This window comes from Mycteria americana, chromosome 5 (genome assembly GCF_035582795.1).
Source record: "Mycteria americana isolate JAX WOST 10 ecotype Jacksonville Zoo and Gardens chromosome 5, USCA_MyAme_1.0, whole genome shotgun sequence".
NCBI lineage: Eukaryota > Metazoa > Chordata > Aves > Ciconiiformes > Ciconiidae > Mycteria > Mycteria americana.
Window position 1 is genome coordinate 2,650,929 of NC_134369.1, and position 27,185 is coordinate 2,678,113.

General features: G+C 41.5%; 2 protein-coding genes across 4 annotated transcripts in view; both read left to right on the plus strand.

Annotated features, from left to right (window-relative positions):
- The window catches only part of ABTB2 (ankyrin repeat and BTB domain containing 2), a 148,110-nt gene that overhangs the window by 87,582 nt on the left and 33,343 nt on the right, over window positions 1-27,185 (plus strand). For all 3 annotated transcript variants that reach the window (XM_075501960.1, XM_075501961.1, XM_075501959.1), the window contains exons 2-3: window positions 9,944-10,090; window positions 12,794-13,004. In XM_075501960.1, coding sequence (XP_075358075.1) covers window positions 9,944-10,090; window positions 12,794-13,004 — 358 coding nt within the window. The remainder of the gene's footprint in view (window positions 1-9,943; window positions 10,091-12,793; window positions 13,005-27,185) is intronic.
- CD59 (CD59 molecule (CD59 blood group)) overlaps window positions 1-27,185 on the plus strand; it is a 266,459-nt gene that overhangs the window by 28,841 nt on the left and 210,433 nt on the right. The gene's annotated exons all lie outside the window — the stretch shown is intronic.

Sequence of the window (27,185 nt, forward strand, 5' to 3'; positions counted from 1 at the left end):
CCAGAGCAAGTGGCACACATCATGGAAGAAAGACAAGCATGAATGTAGATGGTATGAGATGGTCCTTTAGTACCACACATGATGTGAGAAATAGGCTAAGGTGTTGCAAAGATAAGAGGGCAAAATTCAGCGGTTGGTGAGTAAGTGGAATTCCTCAACTCCACTTCTGAGTTTCTAAACAATTGGTCATTGTTGACAAGATCTCCAGGATGCTTTGATGTGAGGAAGCAGAAAGTTGCAAAATACTATCATTAGTAAGAGACTGATTTGCTGTAGTTTGGGGAAAAAATTACCAAATACTTCCAAGTGTTTGTTTGAGGAAATAAAAATTAAAAGAGGAATAGCTTCTGTTCTGAGATAGAATTGTTGCTGGTCTTCAGCGCTATCAAAATACTCCTAGACAGTAAACCCTGTCTAATGGTGCATGTCAAACACAAACATTGTTATCTGTATAGTGGAGGTTTGTGTTCATACTTGTCCCAAAAAGTTGCTCTCACCAAAGCTAATATTGAGCTCCAGGCAGTTTAGGAGTAAAAATGGCAAAGCTTGTGATTCATGAACTACTCATGCACGTAAATGTTGGTGTGAGCAATTTACTGTAGCTACGCTGATAACAATATTGGAGATTAAACTCTAGGTATCGAACCGACAATATACTCTCTTTTTTCTTGTGAACTGCCCAGGATACACCCGCCCGAAGTTTTGTCTTGTCTGGCCAGTGACTCAAAACCTGAATCATTTTTGTCTGCAGGCGTGGTATGCATGTGATCATCCTAGCGAGACTCCAAACCTTACCCTCTTGAGGTCAGACTTTATGGTCTCAGGACTGTGCTGTGTTTCACTCAGATAAAATTTCAATCTTATATTGAGTGATAGATGCATATTTCACCCTGACAAAATCAAAACTGCGCAGCTGTGCATCAGAGGGCCGGTGTTGCTGACAGCTAATGGAGACAATCCTTGAGTCGTGTAAAAAAAGACCAGTCCTTCAGGAGCAGTAGTTTGGTTACTGTTGAGTTCCTATTTCCTCATGGCTTTTTAAAAATAAGCGTAGAATAAACAGCTCTTACGACGCTCTGATATTTTAAGTCATTAACTGATGTGATTGCAGGCTTGATGTTTATTATTAAGTGACCACAGCTTCTAAAATTTTATTTTAATGGCATGTTTCCTACAGCCAGAAGAGTCTAACCAGGGTAGATTTTATCAGGCCAAGGGCTCGCCTCTATAAAGAAGTTGATGGGCAGGGGTTATGTAGAGTAAGCTCTTTCAAAAGATTACTCTGGAATAGCTGAGAAGGGATTGCATGGGATTATTCTGGAGTACTGCCTTGGTCAGATTCTCCATCTAGACATTCCCTAAGAAAAGGAACTGGGAGTGACAGTGGATATAAATTTACTATCCTCTTTGTGTTTGGCAAGCATACAGATCATGGGATGTATAAATAGAAGAATTGAACGCAAGTAAAGAGAGGTCATTATGGCATGTACAAAGAGCTTAGTCAGGCCACATCTGGAGAACTGGGCATGATTCAAAGACCATATTTCAGGAAGGACAGTGAACAATAAGGAACGGATTAGAAGAGGGTATTGTAGAGGGTATGAGGGCTCTAGCTGGTGCCTGCAGTTTTGTTAGACTTAGGCCGCAGTCCCACTGGTTACTCCAAATGAAGCTGGCGTTACTGTAAAAACACCTAAATTAGAGACTTCTAAAGAATTCCAAGGGAATGGAGAAAGTGATATAAACCTCTTCTTCTCCCTAAGCTTTCTAATCCCCACAGTAATGCTACTAAAGGACTTGGTGTTTGTGAAGTTGCCATTGTTTACCTGTAGTACCTCTCTCTCTTTTTTAAAAATAAGGGGGTTTTTTTTAGCTTTCATGTGTTGTTTCTTGTGTGTATATATATTGTTTCTTCTTTATAATTTCTTATGGTATTTTTGCTATGTTTGTCAGAATAACTGTCCCAATATTGTATCCACATCAGAATCTCTATTGGGCTTAAATCCATTTTGCCTTCCTTAACCCTCTCAGTTGGGTAAAGCTTCTGTTCTTGTATCGTAAGTTCCACTGAGGTGGAATTATACATTGCCACAATATTGTGTCCTTTCATCTCAGAAGTAGCTGTGTCTCGGAGAGCTTTGGAATTGTTGAAGGCAAAAAGGGCTATGTAAATGAAAGATGGACTGTTGCTAAGGGACAAAAAATGTGCTGTTGATACATACAGGAAATGGGGACACTGCTGAGATGTTGAGTAGCATGAAGGAGTAAGATGAGAATGAGAAATAAAGCAAGAACGCTGCTCCTGTCAGACTACCCTTAACAGGAATGAAGCAATATCCTCGTTTTCCTGATAAGTGAACTGGGACACTGAGATTGAGTAAACTGGTTGGAGTTTACACAGGTAGTTAATGGTAGGTCTTCTGCCTGTTGGACCACATTAATTTTCTGGCACAGGATTCTGGTTTTGTATTTCTTTCACAGTGTTCATAATCTATTTATACCATGCCTCATAAAACTTTCTCTCTGTTTTTTTCATTGATATTTATAGCCCAATACGGGGTTTTCTCTTTAATGTGCTTTACTGGATCCTGAACATAAGAGTCCTAGAAACGTAGGTGGTTTTATTTCTCAGACTAACGTTACAGTCCAGTGTGGGTCTTTGCCTGTCCTCAGACCCTGTGTAGAAGATCCAATGCCTGGAAAGCCACATGTGCAAAATTGTAATGGATCAGCCTAATTTTAGGGATGTACTTGTTGACATGCTAGTACACACTCTCCCTTTCAAAAGTATTTGTAGTCATAGTACTAGGAAGCGTTTACAATTTATATTTACAGATTATATTCTCAAAATTCTTTTACTATGATATATAAAATAGGTAGCATAATTCTACAAACCAAGACTAAAGCCTCGCAGTCATGCCATTTATTTCAGATCTCTGGATCCAGGTTGTGTGACCAATGGCTCCGTGTTGACCAGCTTCATACAGGCAAGGTCTAATGGCACAGGGATTCTGAACTGGGATATCTGGACTTTGCAAAGAGCTGGTTCTGATGCATGAGCTTGGTAGTTGCTTCTCCTCCTTTTGTCTCTGTCTCTCCATCTAGGAAGTAGAAATGAGGGCAGTCACCATCTCATAAAAGCACTGATACCTTTTATCTTGCAAAGTATGCTGCTGCTGCTTAAGATAAAATTTGCTATGTTTTTTGGCAGTCCTTAAAATATAAGCCGAGGATATGTTCCCTTGTGCTTATGTTCAATTAAGCACTTGGGGCCAAGCCAGGTTAGTGGTTGTCCAGAAGACCACAGGGCTATGGAATTGGGATTAATGACTCAGTAAATACTGACTCGGTACTAAACCAAGGCCTTTCTCCTACATTTATAGTAATTTGCAATCCTGTCTTATCACAGCTGGATTCAAATATAATAATTCTTATAGATACTTCCTACCTTCTCCCTTCCAACTTCCAGCCCAATTCCACCATTTTCATAGCAAAAGTGAGGCAAAGTATGTTGAACATTTGCAAGTGTGGGATGAAGACAGGGCACAGTTGGTTACGTAGGAGCAAGGAGGTGTTTAAGTATTTGTAGCGACTGTCAGTAGGCTCCTGCTCTTTCTGTGGCAATGCACGTGGAAGGGTGGTGTTACAGCTCGCATCACACCGCAGAAGCTGTGAGCTCCACTGCTTTCACCTGCTTTTGCAACACGAGGTGCTGCAGTGACCTGCACCCCAGAAAAAGGGTACTGGATTTTGAGAGTGCTTTAAAACTCTGTTTTGGGGTATTTTGATACTTCAGTCAAGCAATGCCTGTTGACGTTGTGCTATGTGAAGGTCCAGGCTGCATGCTTTAAGACAACATCTCTGATAACATTCCTGAAGTCCAGGCAAACTGCATTTTGTTAATTTGAAGGGGTCGTTGTCTCTGAGAGCAGTTAGACCACGACCGGGGAGCCCATGTGAGGGGTATGTGAATCGGACAGATCTGTACAGAAGTGTCCAATTAGGACAGCAGCTCTTCGATGGAGAGATTCAGTTGAGCACTTGCAGGAGATTTAAAGATCTTCTCTCTCTGCTTGGAGCTCTTCCCTCTTCTACTTTTCCTCCTGTTTTCAATTACAGAATTACTGTTTAATGTGGATGCAGATACAAGCAACTGTGTGTGATTTTTCTTACTGCTGACAGAGACAAACTGAAAGAGATGCCTGCTTTATAGCAGAAGCCACGTTATTTTCCTATACGTTAGCAATTATATGCATTGTTTCCTGATCGCAAGTCTTTCTCATAATCTATAGCGTGACTGTAGTTGATTGTAGGGCCTGATGTGTTTAGATTTGAGTGAGTTATATCGGGAACACTTTGGTTGCCTGTTTTTTGAGGGGGTGGGGAGCATTTGTGTATATTCTGTCAGAATGATTCTGTCTCATTTCATAAAATAAAGGAGAGTTGAGCTTTTCTAGCAGTAGTAGTTCAGCAAGAAGAAAACAGAGCTCCAGGAATTGGCATTAATTCTAGGTGGTGCTCTGTACTCTGAATTGATTGGCAAGAGAGAACTGCATGGCATTGTGTTGCTTGGTAGAATGGGAAACAAAAAACAAGGAGAGCCTTGAATGCTCCTTGCCATGAAGAATTACAGGACTTTGTGCAAGGTGACAGCTATCCTGATGTCACGGCCAAATTCCAATGTGGGAACTGCAGTTGCAATTGGATGAGGTTTTTATCGGGTCCATTGAAATCAGTGGGATTTGGCTGTTCACTTCAGTGTAGTCAGGTCATCACCATCTGCCTTCAAAATTTTGGCCTTCCAGATCACAGCTCAGTTCACGGGGATCAGCTATTGTCCTCACCTCGCAGAATGTTTCTTACGGAATTTATCACAAGCCAAACATTGCAAAAGTATGCTGATGCTGGAGACCAAGACCATTTTTTCTTACTTTGTTTCCCAGTGCACTTTTGTAGCATATTCACAGCAGTTCCGATTTCATATATGTGGCTTTTTGCGGTATTATGGACTTTTAGAAACAATTTCTAACATATAAAGATGATCCTGAATTTTCTGAGGGCTTTCGTTTCTGGTTGGTTTTGCTAAATAGTTACTTCTTTCCTGTTGTGCGAATTTGTATTATCGTAGTGTTCAGTAATGATTGCCACTGTTTTAGGTGCAATGCAAACACAATACACAGAGAGAATCCTTGCCCAGAGAACCTGCTTTTATTCTGCCCAAAGGGAGAAATCAATACACATTGTATTGTCTCATAGACTTTACTAGGCGTATCAAAAAAAAAAAAAAAAAAAAAAAAAAGGAAAAAAGAAAAAGGCACCTTTTCTGTGTCAGTAGTTTACGGTGTATGCCCCTGTCCTTGTCCTAGTTATATTTCTGATTCTTTGCCTAACCTATCATGAATACAGCCAGTGCATTTCTGGAATAAGGGAGTTAGTATCCTGGGCAATTTCCGTGAGGAATCCCAGATAGCAGAATTCGAGTGCTTTCCAGACAAGTCTCCTTGGCCCTTTGCCACTTGTGACTGGCCCCATCTTAACCTCCAGACATCATGTAAGTGTTTAAAACTCATCAAATGGCTCATGAGTTAATCACTAGGAAGTTGTCTCCCAACATGAAGGATTTAGATTAAAGTAGAGAAAGCACAGAGAAAATCATTACAGTGAGGTAAAAATGATGGCTAGTCCTTTTTCGTGAATGTAACATACAAACAGCATGAAGTGTGAAGATAACATGGGTACTTTAAAAATGATTTGAAATAAGGTTTTTAAACATTCAAATCTTAAAATAAAATTCAGGTAAAAATCTGCATTTGCTTGTATCGTGATATCAAAAGAGCAGAACTTGATGCCAGCCTCTGAGTTATCATGGGACATTCAGAGGGGGACCCAGGGTTCCTTACAGAAGTTGCCCTGCTCGAGGGCTGGACTGATTGCACAGCCCTGCTCGTGGGAGCAATCACGTTAGCCAAAGCTCTCAGCAGAACTGCTGCACCTCTTAAAGCAGAAAGATGTCCCAGAGTGTGAACAGACTTTTCCCTACACCTAGCTCAGACTGTGGAAGCATTTTCAGTTGCTATTAAAAAGCGTCAAATTACAGACAACAATTTCAAAATCTGTAGGCAAGCAGAATAATCTGAGTTTAACGAACTGCTTAACTGGAATTTCACCCAGTTGTGACTGCCTTTTAAGATCACTGGCAGCAAGAGCCCATGAACAAGTTTTGTATATTAACTGAGGTAGACTAAATATGCCTTTATTTCCAGCTGCTGTTTCAAAGGCTATGGAAATATCAGAAACAAATTGTTAGCCAGCCGTGCCTTAATCACAGTACTACAAACGTGCTTTCAATTGGGCTGCTACAGGGTGTTGCCTCACGCCGTTCTAGAGAGGTGACTTCTTAGCTCCTTGTATTCTTGAGGTTTGATCTAAGCCACGCTCAAATTAATAGGCTCTCACTAACTTCACCTGGGCTTGGATCCTATACTTAAAATCTTGGTTAATTAAAAAAAAAATTGTGACCAGAATGCTAGGATACAGCCAGGGATGTGTAGGAAACACAACGTAGCCCACATCAGAGAAAATAATTGTAAGAACAGTGGTGTGCATGCCCGAATGGTTCGTTCCTGCACGGTAATTATGTGCTGTTTCACATTGTTGTTTTGTGGGGAAAACACGTTCTTGAACATCAGGAAATAAATTGGCAGTTTTACCGTGATTTCAAACAGAGAGTGTTTTGACATGAATTGATTTATTTCAATTACAGTTTTGCTTATTTAGCTAGCCATGATTAAAACCAGTGTTGCCACAAATACAAAAATACAGAGATGTGAATGCCAGATAGAAGTAGAAATTGCCCCTACGGTTTATACCATTATAACACCTTTTGACTGCAGATTTATTGATTTGAGTGGGAGGAGAGCAGGTACCATCAGCTGGGGTACAAGCAGTCACCACAATGCAGTTCTCTCTGTTATCAAACATCGTGGTTTTAATTGGTATTAAAGATTAAGTCCTGTTCCTAATTATAATACCAGTGGGCAAAGCTTGACTGCAGATGTCCTTGTGCCTGAATTTCTGATCTGAAGAGCAAAGATGATGCTTTTCCAACTCTGTGCAGTTACTAAAAACACATCAAAGAGGAAATCATGATTGCCGTGCTGCAAGACGTAATAATTGTGGGGTACGTTTCTACTTTGCTGCCCATTTGGTCACTGCTCTCCGGCTGGCTCGAAAGCAGTGTCGAGAGGTGTGTTTTCTCATTCCCAGGTTTGCTCATACCTATTGAGACCTGCCAGACGTGGGAGCCTTTGTGAAATCTTATGTAACGAGGGCCTGATTCATACCCCGCTGCCATCCCAGGGAAAATCCCCAGTGGCATCATTGGGCTTTGGCACGTGGCCAGAGTCTTGGTAACTTCCTTATTTCTCTCTCGTACATCGAGGATATTCCTCAGCTGTACCAAGGCAGATGAGAACATAAATCTTGTCCGCAACTATCTTGTATGAGTAATTTTTCCAAAAGTAAATAAATCATCCCCGTTTCCTCTTACCCACAGCACCTGGCAAACTGTTAACTGAAAAACTGAGAAAATGTTGTTTCATTTTTGAGCCAACTTAAATCATTCTACAAATCTTTATTTTTAATTCCTTGTTAGAAAACAGAACCAACTGAAACTGTCTGGCAGAGAAAACGTGTGCCATTTTTTATTTTCCTCTGCCTGGCTTAGTAATGTAACTGCCAGTTTCTGTTTTCGCCTCTGTAGAATTATATGCCTCTATTTGAAACTTTTGACAAATCAGTCTATTTTCATTCTCCCTCTGCCATAAATTCAATCCATATGTCTTTAAAACATCCTTTCATAGCTGTAACATGGAAAAGGAAGTGGCTTAGGCTCTGTATAGGAGCCTACAGTGTATTTAAAGCAAGCTCTTCTAGTTTGCATGCATCGCTTCTGTTAGCTCTTAAAGCCTCGACTTCCTAATTATTCAGGTTACAGAGGGCATTGGCAGAGTTTTCTCCATTAACTAACAGTGATGTACAGTGAAGAAGCACAACAGGATAAATCATTCCCTTATCCTCAAAATATCCAGGAAGTTTTTGATGCAGCCCTTGGCTTTACCACCAAGCAGGATGCAAAGAGGATGTGAAAAGGGTAGGAGAGATCAATTCAGCATAAAATTTCAAAAGAAAACATCAAGACAAAGCAACAAAGGTCTTACACAATGCACTGCCGTTCAGCTGGCAGGGTTTTGTTTGACAAGAATACACAGCACCTATGTGACAGGAGGTCACTGCAATAGGAGTCAAGTATCTCCACATCTAAGACTGAGCTGGGGTCAGAAGGTGAGGGTGGGAAGGAAATGTGGGTCTAAGCTGAAATATATTGCTATGGCTGTGCGTGGATCAAAGGTGAAAAATCAAAAATACAGGATGCAGCAGGGTAAGTGCACAGATGGTTGTGGCTTATAGATTTCAGCGTCCTCGTCTGAAATCACGCAAAATTTGGGCCAGGGTGTGCTACTGGAATTGCGGGATAGATCCGTAATTAAAAATATGGTAGCAACTGAACACAACTGAAAATATGGTAGCAACAAGGGTACAGGAGCACTGGCTGAGTGGACTGCAGAAGGCTTTTTGGAGTCCACCTGCATGGTGGATGCAGCGTCACGCTGTGTTTCATCAGATCCCGCCCAGGGTGCCACCGGAGGAGGCAGATCCGCGCTCCCACCCCAGCCTCCGTCACGTATCCATGCTCCCCACCTCGCATCAGCTCTAGAGCTCACATTCCCAGCCTTCCCTCTGTGCCATAGAGAGCAATCACGTGGCCAAAGGGCAACAAAATTTAGCTCACTAATTTGAAGAGAAACTATTCAACTAATAGATTTCTGGCAGGAAAGCAGGGGAGGCAGTATTTTTTTTGATCTCTCTGTTGCACTGACTTTCATTGTGGCTGCAGATCTGCCGTGCTCGACCAAAGATGACAGGTGAAAAAGATGTTTGGAGGGAGGTGAATGACTGCCTCTTTTAGAGACCGCCTGCCTCTTAACGTGAAACTACGTCAAGTTTTTTGTAGCATCCCCAGCCTTCACTACCATTCCCAGCCAATTCACCCAAATGGGCTCCAATTTGCCCACAATGCAAATGAGCTGTAGGGATATGCGCAAAGCAGGATAACAACTACAATAATAAGTACACAAAACTGCTTGCAAATCCGTCGTTCAGTTACTGTGGATTACTGCTCCTGTGTGCAAGAAGATAAAATGGAAGGAGTGTGTGTGTGGTAAATGCGTGTGTGCAATGTAATTATCTTTCTAATCTCTCCCTCTCATAGAGGGGTCATTTATAGAGATGAAAATATAGTCAGCCTCGAAACTCGTGGGTGTAATTTGGCATATCCAAAAGTTCACACATGTAGAAACCACAGTCTGCGCATTTGAAACTGCGTGCAGGTTCAAAGCACTGGCATAGCCCATGGTTTTGTTTTCAGAGTTGCAAAGATTGCAGCTATCATTTACCTTAGATGGACTTGAGGTTATCTTCCACACCTCTAAAAATCAGGCCCTTATATCTAGCAATCTGCATACAGCTGTTCAAAAGCAAGCTGTGTGTCCACAGCCGAGTTGTTGTATAAACAATAGTAGACTTCACTAAAGCTTTTCATGTAGTTTTATCTCAACTGCAATTTGTTTCTAGTTTTTAAAGGCTGTAGAAACACCCAGCCTTACTCCCTAGAGCCTAGTTTCACTGTTTCAGCCATTCCAGTGGTATTTACAGCACTGTTTGATTTTGTTTGAACTGTTCAAAAGACCTCAAGTCCCCCAAGAAAACCAAGAAAGGTGCAAAGGCGTTTCAAGTTCCCTATCGCTCCTGTCAGTAGAGAGACTTGCTTTTCCTCTCCTGTAACTTCACTGGTAACAGGACTGTTTTTTGCTCTCATCCCCAGGGGTGCTGTCTCTGCCTGCCTACTTTAGCCCATACAACGACGGCTCTGTGTGCAGCGATGGACGGGCTGATGCTTACGCCCAGCTGGAACTCCGAACTTTAGAGCAGTCTCTGTTGGCAACTTGTGTTGGAAGCATCTCTGAACTGAGTAAGTTTCAGATGTAATCGAACATGGGTTTCTTTCAGTGAAGCAGAAGAGCCAGTCCCTCCGCTATTGAGGTCAGTGGGAGTCTTGCCATTGTTGACAGTGTGAGCAGTATTTGGCTAAAGTTGTGTAAGTTTTAATTGTCTTGTGGTGCTGCTTATGAAAATCAGGTTGTTTTGTTAGACTACTTGATATTTAATTCACCTTGGAAATGTATAAGATGTGGCTTTTCTAGCCTTTTGGTAGTTAGTGGTGTTAGTGCCAACAGAAGATGGATGCTTTTGCCTGGATGTCTCTGGAGGCTTTCTTGTATGTTTGTGGAACAGAGCAGTGGCACCTCGCTCAGATGGCGAAGAGGGTTCTCTTTGTTAGTGTTTGTGCAGTGGAAGTGTCAAGGGTGCAGGATATTCAAGGAAAAGCTTTTTGATTACTTAAAAAACAAAAAGTGGAGAAAAAAAAATCTGAGAGCACTTTGGTAACAAAACTTGTTCAAAATCTTTTTTAATGCTAACCAAATGAAATGTTCCATTTCTAGACTACTCACAAAGCCCCCTTAAAGTAAACAAAAACGATTTGTGTTTTCCCAATCTACTTTTCCCTCGCAACATTTCTGCTGGCATCACTTTCTTAGTCTCCACCATCTGAATGCTAATGAATGTCAGGGCCAGCAAGGAGTTTGTGGGTTTCACCATTTATTTTGCAACCTGCCTTAATTTGAGGTTTTCAAATTCCTTTAACACACCTCTATTTATCCTGGAACACAAGAGAACATTTGTAGCATGGACCGAAGATTGAATACAGCTTCCTCTCTCTCTTCCCCCATCCCTGCTTTGGCCAACTTGGTCATTACATCGAGTGAATAGATCTCCTGATACAGTTGCCTACTTTTTTTTTTTTTTTTTTTAAATGTTGCTGCACACTGCCAGAAAAATAAAGGGAGTGAGTGTGCAAAGGAGAAGGAACGTTGTTCTGAGCTGAAAATTTGAATTCCAGATGCATTTCTGCTATAACTGCGCAGACTTCTGTGTTAGTACCAACGCTAGAGGATTCATGATACTCTCGTAAAACGTTTAGGTCCTGGAGAGTCAGGAGCTACTGAAGTGGAAAGGCAGAGATGTTAGAAGGATTTTCCGTTCTGAAGTGGGTCCTTACACTGAATGTACTGTGCAACAAATGAGTGGCACAGCTTTACATTGCAAACTGAGATTTTTAATACTCCATCGATCTGCACCACTAATAATGTTGTCATGTTTAGACATACAGTAGCTTTGTGGGGGTTTCTCCCTGACTTGTGTAACACTAGAACCCCATGGGCTCAGCTGGAGGTTCTTTGGCAAATTCAGTGTATTGCTGTTAGATATAAATGAACAAATAATAACTTCCTAAGAATTTCAGAGGGAGGTGTGAATAACTCATATGTGGCATGGCTAAGTTCAGGGCGCTTTCTCAGGAACCAGCTTTGCGATGGGGCGACTATTTCAGTTCCATCCTTTCCCAGTATTGTAACTGTAGGACACAATAGAGTCACATTTCCTGTGAGAGTTGTAGGGGACTGTAAAACATAAAGCAACAGAGGATTCTCCCAAGGAAAAAATAGATCCTAGCTATGTATAGTAATCTATAGTAATCATTCAGCTCACTACTCACACTACCCAAAGATGTAGTGTCTGAAGCCTTTATTGCAAAGCTCTTGAGAGTTTGTAATGCACCACAATAAAAGGAGAGTAAACAGGGTGTGCCCAAAGCAAGCTCATTACACAAAGACCAGCTTTATGTGACTGCATAGCTGCTGTCTTGGGGTCATTGCTCTGTGAACTTTTTAAAAATCTGCAGTCTTAAAATCCTTTCCTAGTAGAAACTGTGTAAAACAGGTCGCCTTCTTCCAGGCCTCCTCAAGTCCACCAGTACTCTGGACATGGAGGCAGGTTGGCTCGAGTTCAAAGACCAAGAGGACTGAGCAGCCCAGAAAGCTCCTGGACTGAGCTTCTTACAAGGCTTGGGCAAATTTCTGGCAAGCTTGTGACAGTCAGCATGATAAAGATTGGCTTTTTAATAAGAGAGTTAGGTCTTGTTATTCTGGAGAAACCTGCAGCTAGAGTGAGAATGAGAGGAGCAGACCCTAAAAGAAGGGATTTCTATATTGAACATAACATCATTAATTTGTCACAAGAGCTTGGGTGGGAGGGTAGAGCGTCATAAGCCAGCTGAAAGAAATGGGAACAATCTCATAACATAAAATGGTGATGCTGATGATGAGAGTAAAGCGTTTGTACTGGTGTTATTGGCTTTGCCTTGTGAAAGCTATGCTCCCAGGTTGGGCAGTGGACATTTTACAAAGATACCGGTAGTTTTGTAGGCAGGCAAGAAACTGGTAGGTGTGGTTGGAAAGAGGAGAAAACCAGCATTAAAACAGGATAGAAAAATCACTGTAAAGCTGTCGTTCTGAATGTATGGTGACTCAGAGAAGTTTCATTCTATATTTTCTAACTAAAACTTGTCATTTGAAAGAAAGTAAAATTTCCTATACAGCAACCTGCAAAGTGGCAGCTTGAGGACAGCTTATGCCTTTATGAAGGAAAAAGAGTATGTGCACACAAAAGATATTTCTCTTAGCTGCGAGAGATTTTATTTAGTTCAAAAAGTGTACTTAAGAGGACTGTAGATGAATAGTAAAGAGATGCTTTTGCATTCTTTCTCTTTGTGCAGGTGATTTGGTATCACGAGCAATGCACCACATGCAGTGCTTGAACACCATCCGCCCAGGAATGAGCCCCATTCGGCAAACCCGGCAGCAGCAACCCATTTCCTGGTCCCCTGATGCTCTCCACACCCTCTACTACTTCCTACGCTGTCCTCAAATGGAGTCCATGGAGAACCCCAACCTTGACCCTCCAAGAATGACCCTGAACAATGAACGGTATGTAGGTCGGTCAACTGTTAGTAGTCAGGGAGTTAGGCTAAGAAAGTCTCCTTTTGTAGGGTAACTGCGTGTGCATGGGCAGCTCAGGCTGCTTTGTGGGATGCTACCTATCAGGCATCAGTTATTCCTGCAGTCAAGCCAGATTACGTTGTCAGCCTTGCCAAGTTTACGAAGCCTTGGAATTGGAACTGGAAAGTGAGCTGTTTTTTCACGCAATCTTTCCGAGCGAGGCATATACTGTATGCTGCCAACAAGGCTTGTCTAGAGACGCTGCCAAAAGTACATGTGGTTGCCTAAAGCAGTAAAGACCTTACCAAAGAAAACGTTACCTTCTGAATAGCGCCAATTAACAATTGTCATCGTTCTCGGGAAAAGCAATGTCGTTTGCTGTAGAGAAGTTTAAAGGGATTTATGAACATCCTTCTTAAGGTTACTTCAGTTGATGCTGTGTGTCTGGTATAGAAAGAAATTTATATAGGAAGCCAGTAACTAAACAGAAAATGCAGTGGGTCTCCATACCTTCTGCCAGCATCACAACTGACTCTGAAAGTAGGCCCATTATTAGAGCGGGTCAGAAATTTTCCAGCGGGATGTTTTTTCTGTTAGGTTTACCTCCCTGGTTTCCTTCCTGCCCAGCTCCTTGGCAGTCTGCCTCACAGGCTGGTGGCAGCGGAGAGCTGAGGAGCCCTCAGAGCCCTGGCCACAAGTTGAGTTCCTTGACAGGTCAGGCAGCTCCTGCTCTCCTGCTCCTCAGCAAAAAGGCAGACTGATAGCCGGCTGCCTTGCAGTTGCATCCTGCAGGGAGACCCAGGCCCCTCTGGACTTGTTAGGTTTCCCCAGTTTGAAATGCATATCCAATTTTGTATTTATTTCAGAAATCCTACCTAAATGGGAAATTCTCGTTTCTGATTAACTCTGTTCAGCGTTTACGGTAGCTTACTCTTTGGATTTATTTTATCCGGCTGGGTATCAGGCCAATGGCTCTGTCCTGGCCCTTCCCAAAAGCAGCCTGTGGTTGGGAAGTTTCATAGTGTAGTGAGGTGTTGTGAGGCCACATTCACAAAACAAAAAGGCAAGGTGCTTGTTGGACAGGTGAGCAGGGAAAGGAGAACATCTCTGCAGCTTTGTAAATAACGTGGTTTCTTCTTCCCACCTTGGGCTTTACTGTACTGAGCCTCAGCTTCTAAAGTTGGTATGAAATAATGGTAACATACAAATAATTAATTCTTAAAATTCATTCTAAAAACACCTACAAAAGTTAGCCCCTCTCTCTTCTTCCTATCCTCTTCTGCACGTGTGGGGATTATGATGCTTTTTCCTCTGCTCCATGCTGGGTAGCCTGTTTTGGTTTTTGGTTGGGGGTTGGTTTTTTTTTTTTGAGACACTTCCTGATTGCTCTCAGACTGCACTGTCTTCAGTCTGTGCATTTCTGATGCTGCAAGTCAACCCCATCTCATGCAGACCTACGTTGGCCTGCACCAAGCCTGCCAGCTGATTTCAGCAGCCCTAAAGGCTTCTTGTAGCTGCATTCACCACCATGGGAGCTGTGGCTGATGGCTTCATGGCCAGAGCTTGGCTAGTCAGGAGTGAGAAGACCTCTTGCGAATAATAGTAGATTGAACCGTCTCCTTTTAAGGCTCTGAATTTTCAGGCCAGGGTGCAGAGAAACATACTGGACAGAAGGCAGCCCCTGTAATTTCAGTCTTGGTAAGTTACTTCAGGTTAAGGGAAACTTCAAATAAGGAGAAAAATATGAAGTTGTCATTCTTAAGCTGCCTGTTCTGCCATAATATTTTGCATGTGGCTGGTCTGTGTAGCTACCTCCACTGGTCACTTGTTTTCATTTTCTCTTGGTTGCTGAACCACCTTTCTGTACTTTATTGTAGCTTGTACTGGACCGACTTCTTTGAGGTCTCAGTCTGGCGGAAGCTCAACTATTTTACAAAGTAAAAAAGATTTTCTTTCTGTTTGTCTGATCCTCCCCCCAAATTCTTTCAAAAAGAACAATCTGTGAGCAGAACTGTAGCATCGGGGGAACTGATGTACACCTGTGAAGAACCAAGAGGAATTAAGTGAAGTTGAATAAAATAGGAATAGGAAGAGGCATGGCTGCACAACTTGGAGCCCCCTGGTATCTGTGGTTTTTGGGCTCGCTAATCTTAATCAAATGCCCTACCTAGTGCAAGTTGATTTATTTTGCATTTCATGTTTGCACACTGTGGAAAAAATGAGTTTTCATGGGGCCAGATTCTGTAAAGTTGTACCACCAGTTCCCACAGTTGTACAGCTGAAGTTGCTAAACAGCTTGTATCAGAAATGTAGATTAAGCTTTCTATTTTCTGTTGTGTTCTTTTCAGTACTCTCAGATTAATGATGTTACTTCAGCTACTTGTTTTGTACACTGAGGATAATAAATGAGTTAAATCAGGAGTGCAGTTATCTCTCCAATTGCTCCCAAACAATGCTCTTTGCATGGTTCACTGGAGGTTTTTTGGAATGCAGGCTGCAACTCTATTCTATTTTAAAATCTGCACTAAATCCTATAACAGCTGGTGTAAGGGAAATTTCTGCCATTTTTTTCTGACCAGTACTTAGCTGTAAGGGAAATTAAAGAGGATATAGTAAAATGGAGCAAAAACTGACATTAGGGGGGAAAAAACAGAACCTGAGGACTGTTGGTTTAAACAATTGGCCTTGAAAAGTTTTTGAAACCTGGAAATAAAATTAATACTGCCTGGTATACCAGAAATGAACATCTAAGCCTACCTTTCATTTGTTCCAAGATGTATTTGTATATGCCTTACTGTCTTGACCTCTGTGCACATTATTTAGCATAGCCAGTGGGATAAATATTGCTAGCAGCGCTTTATACAGGAGGTAGTTTACTCTTTCCTAGCTTAAGCGGAGAGATGGTTGAGGCTGCGTGAGAGATGCCGGACTCATGGCATGATAGGTGGGAGCACTGATTCCCCTAATGTGACTTGGCAAAGCTGTGCAGCCCGTTTTTTTTTATTCTTTCCTGAGCTGTGCTAAATCAGCTGCAAACTCTGCATTGCTCTGCTCTTTTGTGCATTTATGCTCTCTCTCTGGAATATACTTGTTATGTGCACTGCAATCCCAGTTTGTTTTCTACTGAAAAAAATCTCGGTCACAAACGAGGACAATAACGCTGACCTATTCTGCCTTTGCTTGTGCTTCAGTTTCTAGGCTGCTGTATAAATCTATCAGTATTGAACAGCAATCTGAAATTTAGCAAAGAGAGGCTGTTAGAGCTGCAGACTTGGTAAAAACTGACCTTGGGAAGATCTGTGAGCTGCGCTGATTCAATAGAAAGAACTGTAGTTGTTCAGTACATCTAGAGACCTGACAACCCACTATCCGTCTCGCTTGGCTTTCTGCTGTCTGTGAGCTTTCTGTGTGTCACGCTGCGATGCAAAGTGCTATGAAAATCATAACACTTGTAGGGGCTGGAAGGTCTTTACTGTACTTCACTTCAACATGAAGGCAAGCATAGAATTCAGGTTCTGAAACATGCCTAATGGAGGGTGTCATATGCCATAAAGAGCTTTAAAAAACCTAGCCGAGCCTCTGAACATACCCTGCAGCAAACTATACAAGGTATGAAAACATACACACTTGCACTTAAGTATGCAAGGCACCCCAATGAACAGAGCCAGTTTAAACTCACATAAGCTATGTGCCTTTATCCATGTTAAACGCCTTGGCAACTAAAAAACTGAGGTGGATAAACTGTGGAGTCCTGCAGGAATGGGGTGGATGTAGTCATCTCTCTAGAGCTTGGCAGATAGAGGAGCTTTCTGTCTTGGCCTCCAGCATGTGAATGATTTGGGATACCAATAGATTGAAACTCAGGAGGAAAGTTTGTGGATTGGTTATAACTGGTTCTGATACTTACCTCCAGGTAAAGGCATTGAAGCAGAAGGAAGAGAGGAGGCAGAATTAGAGAGAAAGCACCCAGGTATCATAAGCAAAACATTTGAAACATTTCCACAATGAACGCAGCTGCTTGCTGTACAACCAAGCCATGACCCACTTGGAACCCCAAAATGACCATATTTGCTGCACGGACAGTAAACCATCTGCTGTTTGATGTCAAATAGGCCACCTGAGGAAGTGTTTTGCAAATACAGAGTGCCACTTGTGCAATACCTTGGCAAACAAATTAGACCCTGAGGTGAGAACAAGCTGCCTTACTCGGTAACCGTACACTTGACTGCCTGGAGGCTCAGAGCTTGTCTGTGTCATCAGAGAGTGCATCTGTCTTTGTTGCTGCAAAAAAGTGTCTCTGCTGGGCAATAGGATTTGTAGAGTTTCTCAGAGATCATAGTCTGCATTGTGTCAGAGGTCAGACGATGTGGTTTTGGACCATGAAGAGTGAGCAGATGCGTGGCACTCCCTCTCTCTCTGCTCTGTTTCTGCTCTGGGTTTTTTCCCATTGCTTATGTCAGGCTGGCTGAGCTTGGGAGCACTCCGCAGTGTGAGATCATGTCCCACAGCAGCAGAGCCTGTTTGCTGGGATTGTTTGGGATACTGTGACTTGAGAAGGGCCATCCAAAGGTAAACGAAGTTTCTTTCTCCCTTCTTCACTTTTCCCCAAGTGAAATAGAAAGCTTTTGTCTTATTTTTAATGGTGTGTCAAGGCAAGAATGCTCTCTCAGTGATACTTATCTTAGGGAGTATTTCTCTGCTCCCTATAGAGCACAAATTGAGGTCAATATTATAGTCTCATTTTACAGCTGAGTGGAGTAGTCTACCCTAGTTTAATTGACTTGGCCAGGATAGTAGTCCAGCCTTAAAGCTAGGAATAGACACCATTGACTGCCCTCGTCCTGTCTCTTTTTGGTTACCACGTGCATACAGCATTTATTGTAGGAAAGTTAGCATGATCTAATACCTAAGAATAGGCAAAAAAGTTGGATCCTGCTTCCTTGTGTAGCTGATTATCTGGGTGTCTTTGGTAGGCTGAGCTTCCTCCTCTTCCAGCTATCCTATTTAAAAAAACGATAAATTGTGTTTGCCTATTGTTGATCTTGTTGGTCTGTAGAACGTTCTAAAAGTAATTCTGGGCTTGTCCATCAGTGCCCATGGATCTGGCCACGTCCGACCTTTCGGAGCTATCCATGTTGCAGACGTGCCAAGTTTTACACATTGTCTGAGTTTGCTGGTGCATTATTTTACTCCAAATGTTAATGTGTATAAAACAATTTACATCAGCAGAAGCACACAGACTGTACCCATCTGACTCTGTCGGTGAAAATCCAGTAAAACGCTAGTGAAATTCCAGAGCTGATGTAGGATTTGTCAGCTGCCAACAGTAAAATTTGGGGCTTGCCAATTTGATGGAAATTCACAGCTCTTCAGCTGGAAAAGCTGTGGACACTGCAAGAAGCCAACTGCAATCACACAGGGAGCCACCTCATAAGAAAAGAGAAAGCTTCATGTTCTTTTCCGTGTGCAGGCGTCTAGAAGGCTTGCCTCAGATTTGCAACTTCTCTAGAGGAGTCTGTTTTGTGATGTGATTGTAAACACACCTGGGGTCACTCCGTTTCCTGTTCCTCACATGAAATCCTTCAGAAAGGCTGCTGCTCGTTCTTCTTTCAGCTGGATGGCTGCTTTTGTCTACAAGGTTCAAAAGTGACCTAAAATTTTTTTCTACTTCAAAGAGGAGTCCTCCCATTGCATCTGTTACCTCGTGTGATCCAGGGCCCATGGATAAGCATGCAAATGGTATTTTTCAATAGTTGGCCTAGTGCCTACTCTCCTGTGCCACATTAGCTGGGCAAGAGGAGGAAGGAGCTGAGCTACCTACTTGGGTTTTCTCTCTGTGGAGTATTTCCAGCAATGCCTGCTCTGAAACATTATTTATTGGCAAAAGGTGAAAAATGCATCTGATGCTGCCAGAAGAAAAGATTGTAGCCCTTTCATGCTATTTTTGAGTGCTGTTTGCTTAAATGCTATATTCTTCCAATATTTGAGCTATTGATTTAAATTGTCATTAGCTAGAACACTTGATATTTTTTGTCTTGTGGCGTATAATCCAAATTTACTCTGGCTAGCATGGAAACCAGAGATGGGTCTTAATGAATAGTTCCTGATACAGTGTCAAAATCTTGTCCAAGCATCCCTTGACTCGGTGGTGATCAAGTTTGCATTTCAGCCTGTTACACTCTTAGATTCAAATCCTCACGCTCAGACCAGACTGAGTAGAGCAGTGGCCTTATGACCTTACTTTATCTTTCATACTTTGTAAAATTACATCTGTGCTCGCATTACATCAGAGACATGCCACTGACTTCTACTGAGAGAAGAATAATCTCCAAGTAGTTTGTGCATCTGCTTTCCTACAGCACTAGTTTCAAGAGCCTTCTGGTGCAGTTTCCCTATCAAGAGTCTTGCCGTGGTTGAAGCAAATAGAGAGCCCCTGTGCTATGGATATTTCTAAATCCCCAGTGACCATCTGATGAAGATGGCCTCCTCATCACATTTTCTAAATTTCATGTTTTGAAAAAGCATTACTTTGATCTTACTTAGTACCTTTTTACTTGACGATCTCTAGGTGCATCATTAGAAATAATTAGAGCCCTCGGCTCTTTCCCTCACGGTTAGCTGCTTTCTTCCCCTGTGTTCAGAAAATGCCTGGCACAACTAAATGTTCATTCTGAAATTGCTTGAAACAGGAGTGATTTGGTCACATGGATCAAATTTATACAACTATATCAATTCCTATTAAAGAGAATACTAACATCCCAGTTATTAATGTGAATTGTCTCCAGAAAGTCTCGCTCTGTGTTGCATGGGCATCCAACTGGCAGAAAAGGAAGGAAAATCAGGAATAACCTGCAGAGCCTGCTGCTGAGACCTGTGTTTGCTTGAACTGCATCCTCAACATCACTGAGAAGTATCACTGCTTTCAGGGCTGGCTAAGGCTTTTCAGGACAAATCTTTTCTCCAGATGGATGTTTCCAGACTCTCAGTGATCTGTCATGAGGCTTTTTTCCCCTCGACTCTTTTTAACTGCAGGTTTATGGAATTTTATTAAGTGCAATAGCTACATCATTGTCTGTCTTTTAGATTTATCTGTGGCCTAGCCTTTCCTAATTCAAATTTAATATATTTATGTCTGAATTCTTTTATTTTACAGCCCTATCCCATTGTTACCATGCTGCATCAGGAACAGAACTCGATACACTTAGTTCAATGAGCTATACCTTTGAAAAGGTCTGCAATAAAATAAGTTCTGGGATCTCTTGTCTGAGAGCTCTTAATATCTTTCTATTCTGTCCGCAGCTGCCTCACTAGTCGAGAATAGGTATATAGGAATAATAAAAGTGGACCCTGATTCATTTGCCTTGAGAGAGAATAATGCTATAATCATACATTCATGTTGAACAGTACTTAAATCCACTCAGAGCATCCCTGAAGTCAACAGGGTGATTACAAAAAGATGTCTCAGTGAGCATATTCCAGTCCCACCCCCATGCAACAGTCCCATTGATTTTTATTTTTTTTTTTTCCCCAGAGCTATTTTGATATAAATATACTGATTAAATATAGGGAAACAGAAGGAAGCCTTACATTGAACTGTACCATTATGGCATTGCTTCTTCAGAGTGGACATAAAAATGTGCCCCTCTTTGTTTTAAAGAAAAAAAAGCTATTTGCTATCGATGAAAGATTAGTTTGGTAGATTTATTAGAAGAATAAGAAGGCTATAAACAGCTAAGATCAGCTTCCTTCACCAACACTAAGGAGAGAAGCTGTTACCGTGTATTTTTGCCCGTTTCAGATTTCCACTGGTTAATGTCAGACTTAATTGTGATTTTGAGATACTCATTCACAAGGAAGATGGAGCGAATGGCCCTATTTCAGAGGCCAATAAGCTGCAATCAACATGTATCTATTGACTAAAATTAACTCTTCATTGGCGGTGCTGTTCCTGACCTTAGGCAGGATTATGTATTTGTTGAGCCCATACCAAATAGTCGCAATATACTGAATTATCTTCCACGGTTTTGAGAATTGAGAACATACATCATTTAACAGGAGGAGTCAGTAGCTTTATCACACTTGTGGTGAGTAACTTTCACCTTCCTGCTCTTTATGGCGACATCTCAGCACATGTTACAGCAGTAACATCTAGCTAGAAAAAAACCAGAAACACTTAGAAACTACTGACTTTTTAACAGAGTCAGATCCCGTGCTAGTGGGACTCCTCCTACATATGTGCTCCTGGTATCCTAACTGAAGGACTGAAGAAACATCCAGGATGAAATGTTTGTCATGTTTGTTTATTACTCTGTGTCTGTGTGTCCGTGCATGCCCCGAGCACCATAGCACTGGGTATGTGAAGTGAATTAAAAACGAGTCACATTAAAGTCAATAGGTGACAGACAGTAGTTATGTTTCGGTTCCTGGAAATATTCCTGCCTTTGCCTGGCATCATCTATTGAGGTATTTTTTTAGTCTCGTAAGTTTTTTAATTGTTCATTTTTTTTTTACAGTTCAAAGATTGCAAAATTGGAATGTGAAGGGTGGTCTTGGCAGTAGTGAAGGGAATTAATTGCAAACCCTGAGGATCGAATTCATCCAAGTGTAACTGCTGAAACTGGCAACGCAGTCTACTCTGAATTAGATTCCTTCCCCCCGCCATGTTTTATGTTGTTTGTATAAATAAACACTGCTCAGATTTTTTTCACTCCGTGTATCTCACACCTGGGACAGACTTGCCTTTCTCCCATATTACTGGCTGTAAGCAATTTGTAGTGTTACTGGAGTGTTTCCAAAGTAACCTGTATCTTCTGATCTTTCTGTATGGGAGCAGGGGTGTGGTACAAACATAGATTATTTAAATTCTCTGCAAAATTGCAAGAAGAATCTCGCTGTATACAAAATCGAACAGCACAGAGCAGACTTCATGGAGAGTAAAGAGACTGCCTTCCCATGCCAGCCTTGGCGCACAGGGAAAGCATTACAGGTAAAAAAGCGCATACACAGTGAAACAAAAATTTGATGCTAAATGGCTGTATGTGAAGCCATGTGCCAAAAAGTCGGGCTCTTAGGCTGTCTTGAAACCTTGCTGCTGCTTATGCGCTGGTTTCCATGGGCAATAGTTAAGGATGGTCGGAGGAATCTCAGATGTCACAGATACAAGCATGCAGGGGACAGGTCACCTGAAAGATTACCAATTTCACGTGGTCCTGGGCAACCTGCTCTAGCTGACCCTGGTTTTGAGCAAGAGGGTTTGGACTAAATGATCTCCAGGGGTGCCTTCCAACTTCAGCTGTTCTGTGTTTCTGTGGTTCTAATTACAGTATTTGTCCCTTAAAGTTGTTTTACATGTGTCAGCCTGGTAACTTCCCAATCATCGATAGGTATCAATAGACTGTTTCCTAGACTGGCTATTCAGGGAGACAGCAGGCAGCAGTTGATCCTTACCACCTACCTAGAGAAGCAATAAGGCATTTCAGTTACAAAACATATGTTTGAAAAACACTGTTTTCTGCTTTCATAGGCATTTGACAGTCGACCTCAGTGCTTGCTGGAAATCCCCGGAAAGACTGTCTTTGACCTAAGCCATTTCTGGCGAACATCCCCTATTTGTAAAAATGTTTGAAAACTAGATAGCTGATCTTTGGCTGGCTTGTTTAGCAATGAAGAGATGACAGCTATTGTGCATGTGTGTGTGCACTACCACCCTGCAATTACTGTAACTACAGCTACAGTAATTACTGTAACTACTGTAAAGATGTCCATGTTAAGTTCTTGGCTTCTGCTCTTAAGTTTCCATCTGTTCAGATAAAAAAGAAGGTGCAAGAAAATGAGAGCCTGGCAACTTAGCTGCCTGGATTCTCAGGGCTGGTACAAACAGAAATCTTCGGTGCCTGTGGGCACCCTGTGTTGTGTGCTGTTTATTGTTTGCTGTTTTATGATGAGAAGACTAAGCAGCAAGCTAGCATCAAAAATGAAGGAGTAATAATCCAGGGAAACTTAAAACAAAACTGTTACAGCATGTGTTACTAAAAAGGCATTATAGAAACACAGACATGAATGAGACAAGGTGTCCTGGCTTCTTTTTCCACCTTTCGGACAGTGACTGCCCATTGAAATAGTAGAGGACTGACTGAGGGTCTAAATTTCTCTGCTTGACTCTGGCTGGTTTGTTGTCATTTAACGCCTGTCTCCATTTTTCCTAGGCATAGATCCTTAAAGACAGTGTCGTGATACCACTGTAGAGCTCTTGTAACTAATCTAAGTAAAAAGCAGTAACTCTGTGGATGAAAGGTTCTGAGCATATTGCAAAGAACGATGATGATAACAAGCCAACAAGTTTCTTCTTTTTCAGTAATTGCTGTTTCCAATTGAAGTTAATATTATTTCCTATTGGACTAAATTACAGACCTTCACTTGCAGAACTTGCCTGTTTCCTGAGGAAGGAGTTAGCTGGTGCTTTAACAAAGGCCACACTAAATAAAGACACAATTCTGAGCTTTTGCTGTGCAGCAGCCAGGGCTGGCAGGTTGTTGGGGTTTTTGCTCTTATTGTTCCTGACATCTTTGTAACAGAGAGCTAAGAGCTAAGCTCTTCTGAAGAGTAAATGTTTCTGGGTATAATTTATGATAATAGCAACAATCATTCCTTCTCTTTGACCTTGTGGAGATTAGAAACTAAGCTTTCCCTGGGGTAATCCTAGATTGGTATGTCTCTGCTTTGTTTCCTTTTTAAAGGAGACCCTGGCAGTTTGCTCTTCCTCATCCTATACCTACGAGTGCACGTACTGCCATGTTGTGGTGGTCACTTACAAAGCCAAACCATACTGTTTTCATCACATGTTTTTACAGTAAATGCTGAACTGACTATTTTAAAAAGCATGTCTGCTCTGCAAGACAAATCCTGTTCAAATGAGTTACGTGTCTGAGCTGATTCAGCTTCGTGGATTCTTCTGGGGCTAAACAACCTTGTGTTGATACAATGCATGCTGGTCTAATGTGTTTGCTTAGAGAGGAAAGAGACTGAGCTGTGTTTTGCTCTTACTGCTTATCGGTGTAAATCTGGAGTGATGCTGCTGAAAGGGGTAGTTTCAGTCTGGAGTCAAACTATTGGGAACTCCAGTTCCACTGAGGAGTTTGTACCTGAAGTTCTTTCTTCCATGGATTAGAAAGTATATCATAACAGCTAGAGAATAGAGGGGGGAGACAGAAGCTGTAAGTTTTTATTCCTAGGCTTGCTGGAAAACTCCCTGCTACTGTAAGGAATTCACTCAGCCATTCCGCAGCTCTTCGGCTTCGTTCGGAAATGCAAAAGATCCTTCCAGAGAAACACGGGGTCCTTCTGAGATAGGTGCTTCAGAATTTCAGCAGGAAAGGATGAGTTGTCCACAATGCAGTCCTAGGAGAAGATAGTTAAGCTAGTTGAGAGGAATATAAGCACATTAGCATGAAAATCCTAACAGGACTAATATAACCTGCTCAGAATGTATCTTCTTGTAATTATATTGCTTCCAGCATCCAGACTGCGTGATGAAGCGTTACCTCTGTGCAGCACTGCACTGTGCCAGGTAGTCAGTGCTCAGTTCCCTGATGTGGCTGCCAAATTCTTCAGGAGGGATCTCTCTGAAGAGTCAATGCATTAGAACATCACAGAAACATATGTTCCTTAAATGACTTTCCACCTGGGCATCCCATTCTTCCTTTACAAGAAGTTACAATAGTTTAATTAAGTCACTTTGGTACCTTTTTTAGTCTGCTAAACTCTCTGTGTTGAGACGCTCAATACACTTAAGGTAAGTGGCCAAACTAACTTAATCTGACTGTCCATGTAGAAAGGGCATTTGCCCCAGTATAGCGATGTGTTATAGTTTTGGCTATGTACAGCTTTATTCACGTAGTCAGGGGTCAGAGGTACCTGATGTGAAGAAAGGCAAATGAAAGCTAGTTTGTTTCTCAAATAATTTTGTTTCTTCAGTTTTCTTTGAGGTAAAAACTCTGGGAGGAAAGATCTCTGTTTCCCATGTTTCGTATAGATTTTATTGATTACTCTTCCTTTGTGTTTGGAATGCAGAGCACTGGGTGTTGATAGAAGGGTTTATTCAAGCAACAGGTAACAAAGTGTACAGCAGATTAAGATTTTGAATGCTTTTTTTTTTTTCCTTCTCTCAACAAGCTGAAAAAAACCAATTGTGCACGTTGCAGTTGGTGTTAGAATTGATGCGTGTTTAACTTTGTCATTTTTAACATACCATAAGCATCATAACATTGATGCTTCTGTGGTTTTAGATCTGCTTTCTGGCAGCAGAATTTTAATGGGGCTGAAATGAAAATATGTCCTTGTAATTTGGTATTAGAAACAAAAATTATCATTTTGTCATGCTAGTCAATAGCTGAATGGGTAGCTGGAGCTTGAAATTCCTCTGTGTTCCTGTAGTAACCACAGTGCTTCAGCCTCTGCAATGGTCAAAGTGAAGCAGGTTGGACCTGTTGCAAGAACAGGTTTTAGCTGTGTATAAGAAAACCCCATTCGCTTACCCCCCATTAAAATGTTTATCTAATCTATTAATATAAGACTATTTAAGTGTGCCTTTTTAGAGAGAGAGATGGGGTAACAGATAACCTTGATACGGAGAGTTGTATGATGGTCGGGGTTTTTAATCCACCTCCTAGCCTGTACTGCAGACGTCATGGGTATAAACAAATATTGCTAGTGTCTTGTCCAGTCCTTTGCAAACTCAGCGTAAAATCTGCAACTCTGTAGTTCAGAGTACATGAGATACAAAACTTTGGTAGAATAACAAGTTGCTTTGTAGGAAAGTATTGCTTATGCCACTGTGCATGCTGCTGGCCTCCTATTTGTGCTAGGAGTCTTGGTAACTGCGTGCATGGTGGTGTCAGGATTTGAAGGTAAGTGCCTTTACATACATCTCTTGTTTGCAAGATTGTCATTTGTGAAGATTCCCCCTACTTCTGGTGTAGAAATACATGTGTTTTGAGGAATGGTTGAAGTTACCTGCTAGATTCTGCAATGCGTATGTGGATAATGTCCTTCTGGAGAAACTGGGAGAGCAGTTAAGTGGGTTAGCTTTATGAGCTGACAGTGTTTGAAAGACTTGAGACCAGACTTGCCAAAGGTCATGATATTTTGTCAACTATGGCTATTGTCTGCAGCATGAAAATTCATTATAATAGGAACTCTACAACTCTGGCCTTAGATCTATGGGCCTTTTTCTAAGAGAAGGCAGCACAGTTTTTATAGTTCAGTAGAGATGTCAGGGGGCTCCTAATACCCAAGGTGGCAAAATCTTCTTAGCTTAGCTTTGCATGTGTCCTGTCTGCATTGTTCTTGATTAGACCAAGCTGTTATCTGCTGAAAAATCTCCTGCAGGTGTATATTGAGGTATTGAAATATAATACTATTATTTGAAATTCACTGACAGTTCATACACTGTAACGGTCAAAGCAAGAGACTGTTCAGCAGCAGTGCTAGCAGATCTAAGTAACCATGCTGAAAGCAGACTTAATAGCTGGAATTTGTGGCATCTGCTGAGAAGCACTACCACTCCAAATGTTGAAATTTAATGCATGCATACTCTAAATTTCGGTTATTTGGAAACTGGAAGAATTTGAGCTTTATAGATTAAATCCACCTATCAGAATCCCATAGTTAAGAAGTTATGTCTACCATTTGTAGTACTGCTTAAGTTCATTGATATCCATTGATCTGACTGTAAAAATTGTGGTGATAGAAGCATAAAAAGAGTTTGAAATTGGGAGATTTCACAATATTAAACACCAAATGGAAGAGTGAGGGGATTTCTAGTCTGGCATAGAAGGACTGACTTCATCGCAACGGTGGCTTTCTTTAAATTTAGGACGATTCTGTTGCTTATATTTCTCATGTCTGTACACTTACATGGCACTATTTATTTAATTATCTAAGGCAAATGTAAACATAGAACTCATTATGCTTTCCAGTAAAAAACAGAAACACATTCATTCACCACTGGTACCAAACATTTTTGGATGAAAACAGAACTCGCTCTTCATTATTCTGCCCAGCAACTCTTCAATATTTTAAGACAAGAACTGAGGAACAAACCAGAAGCTCCTTGAAGATGTAGGTGAAATATGTTCATTGAGCAGCTTGCCATTAGGACAAAGTGATGTT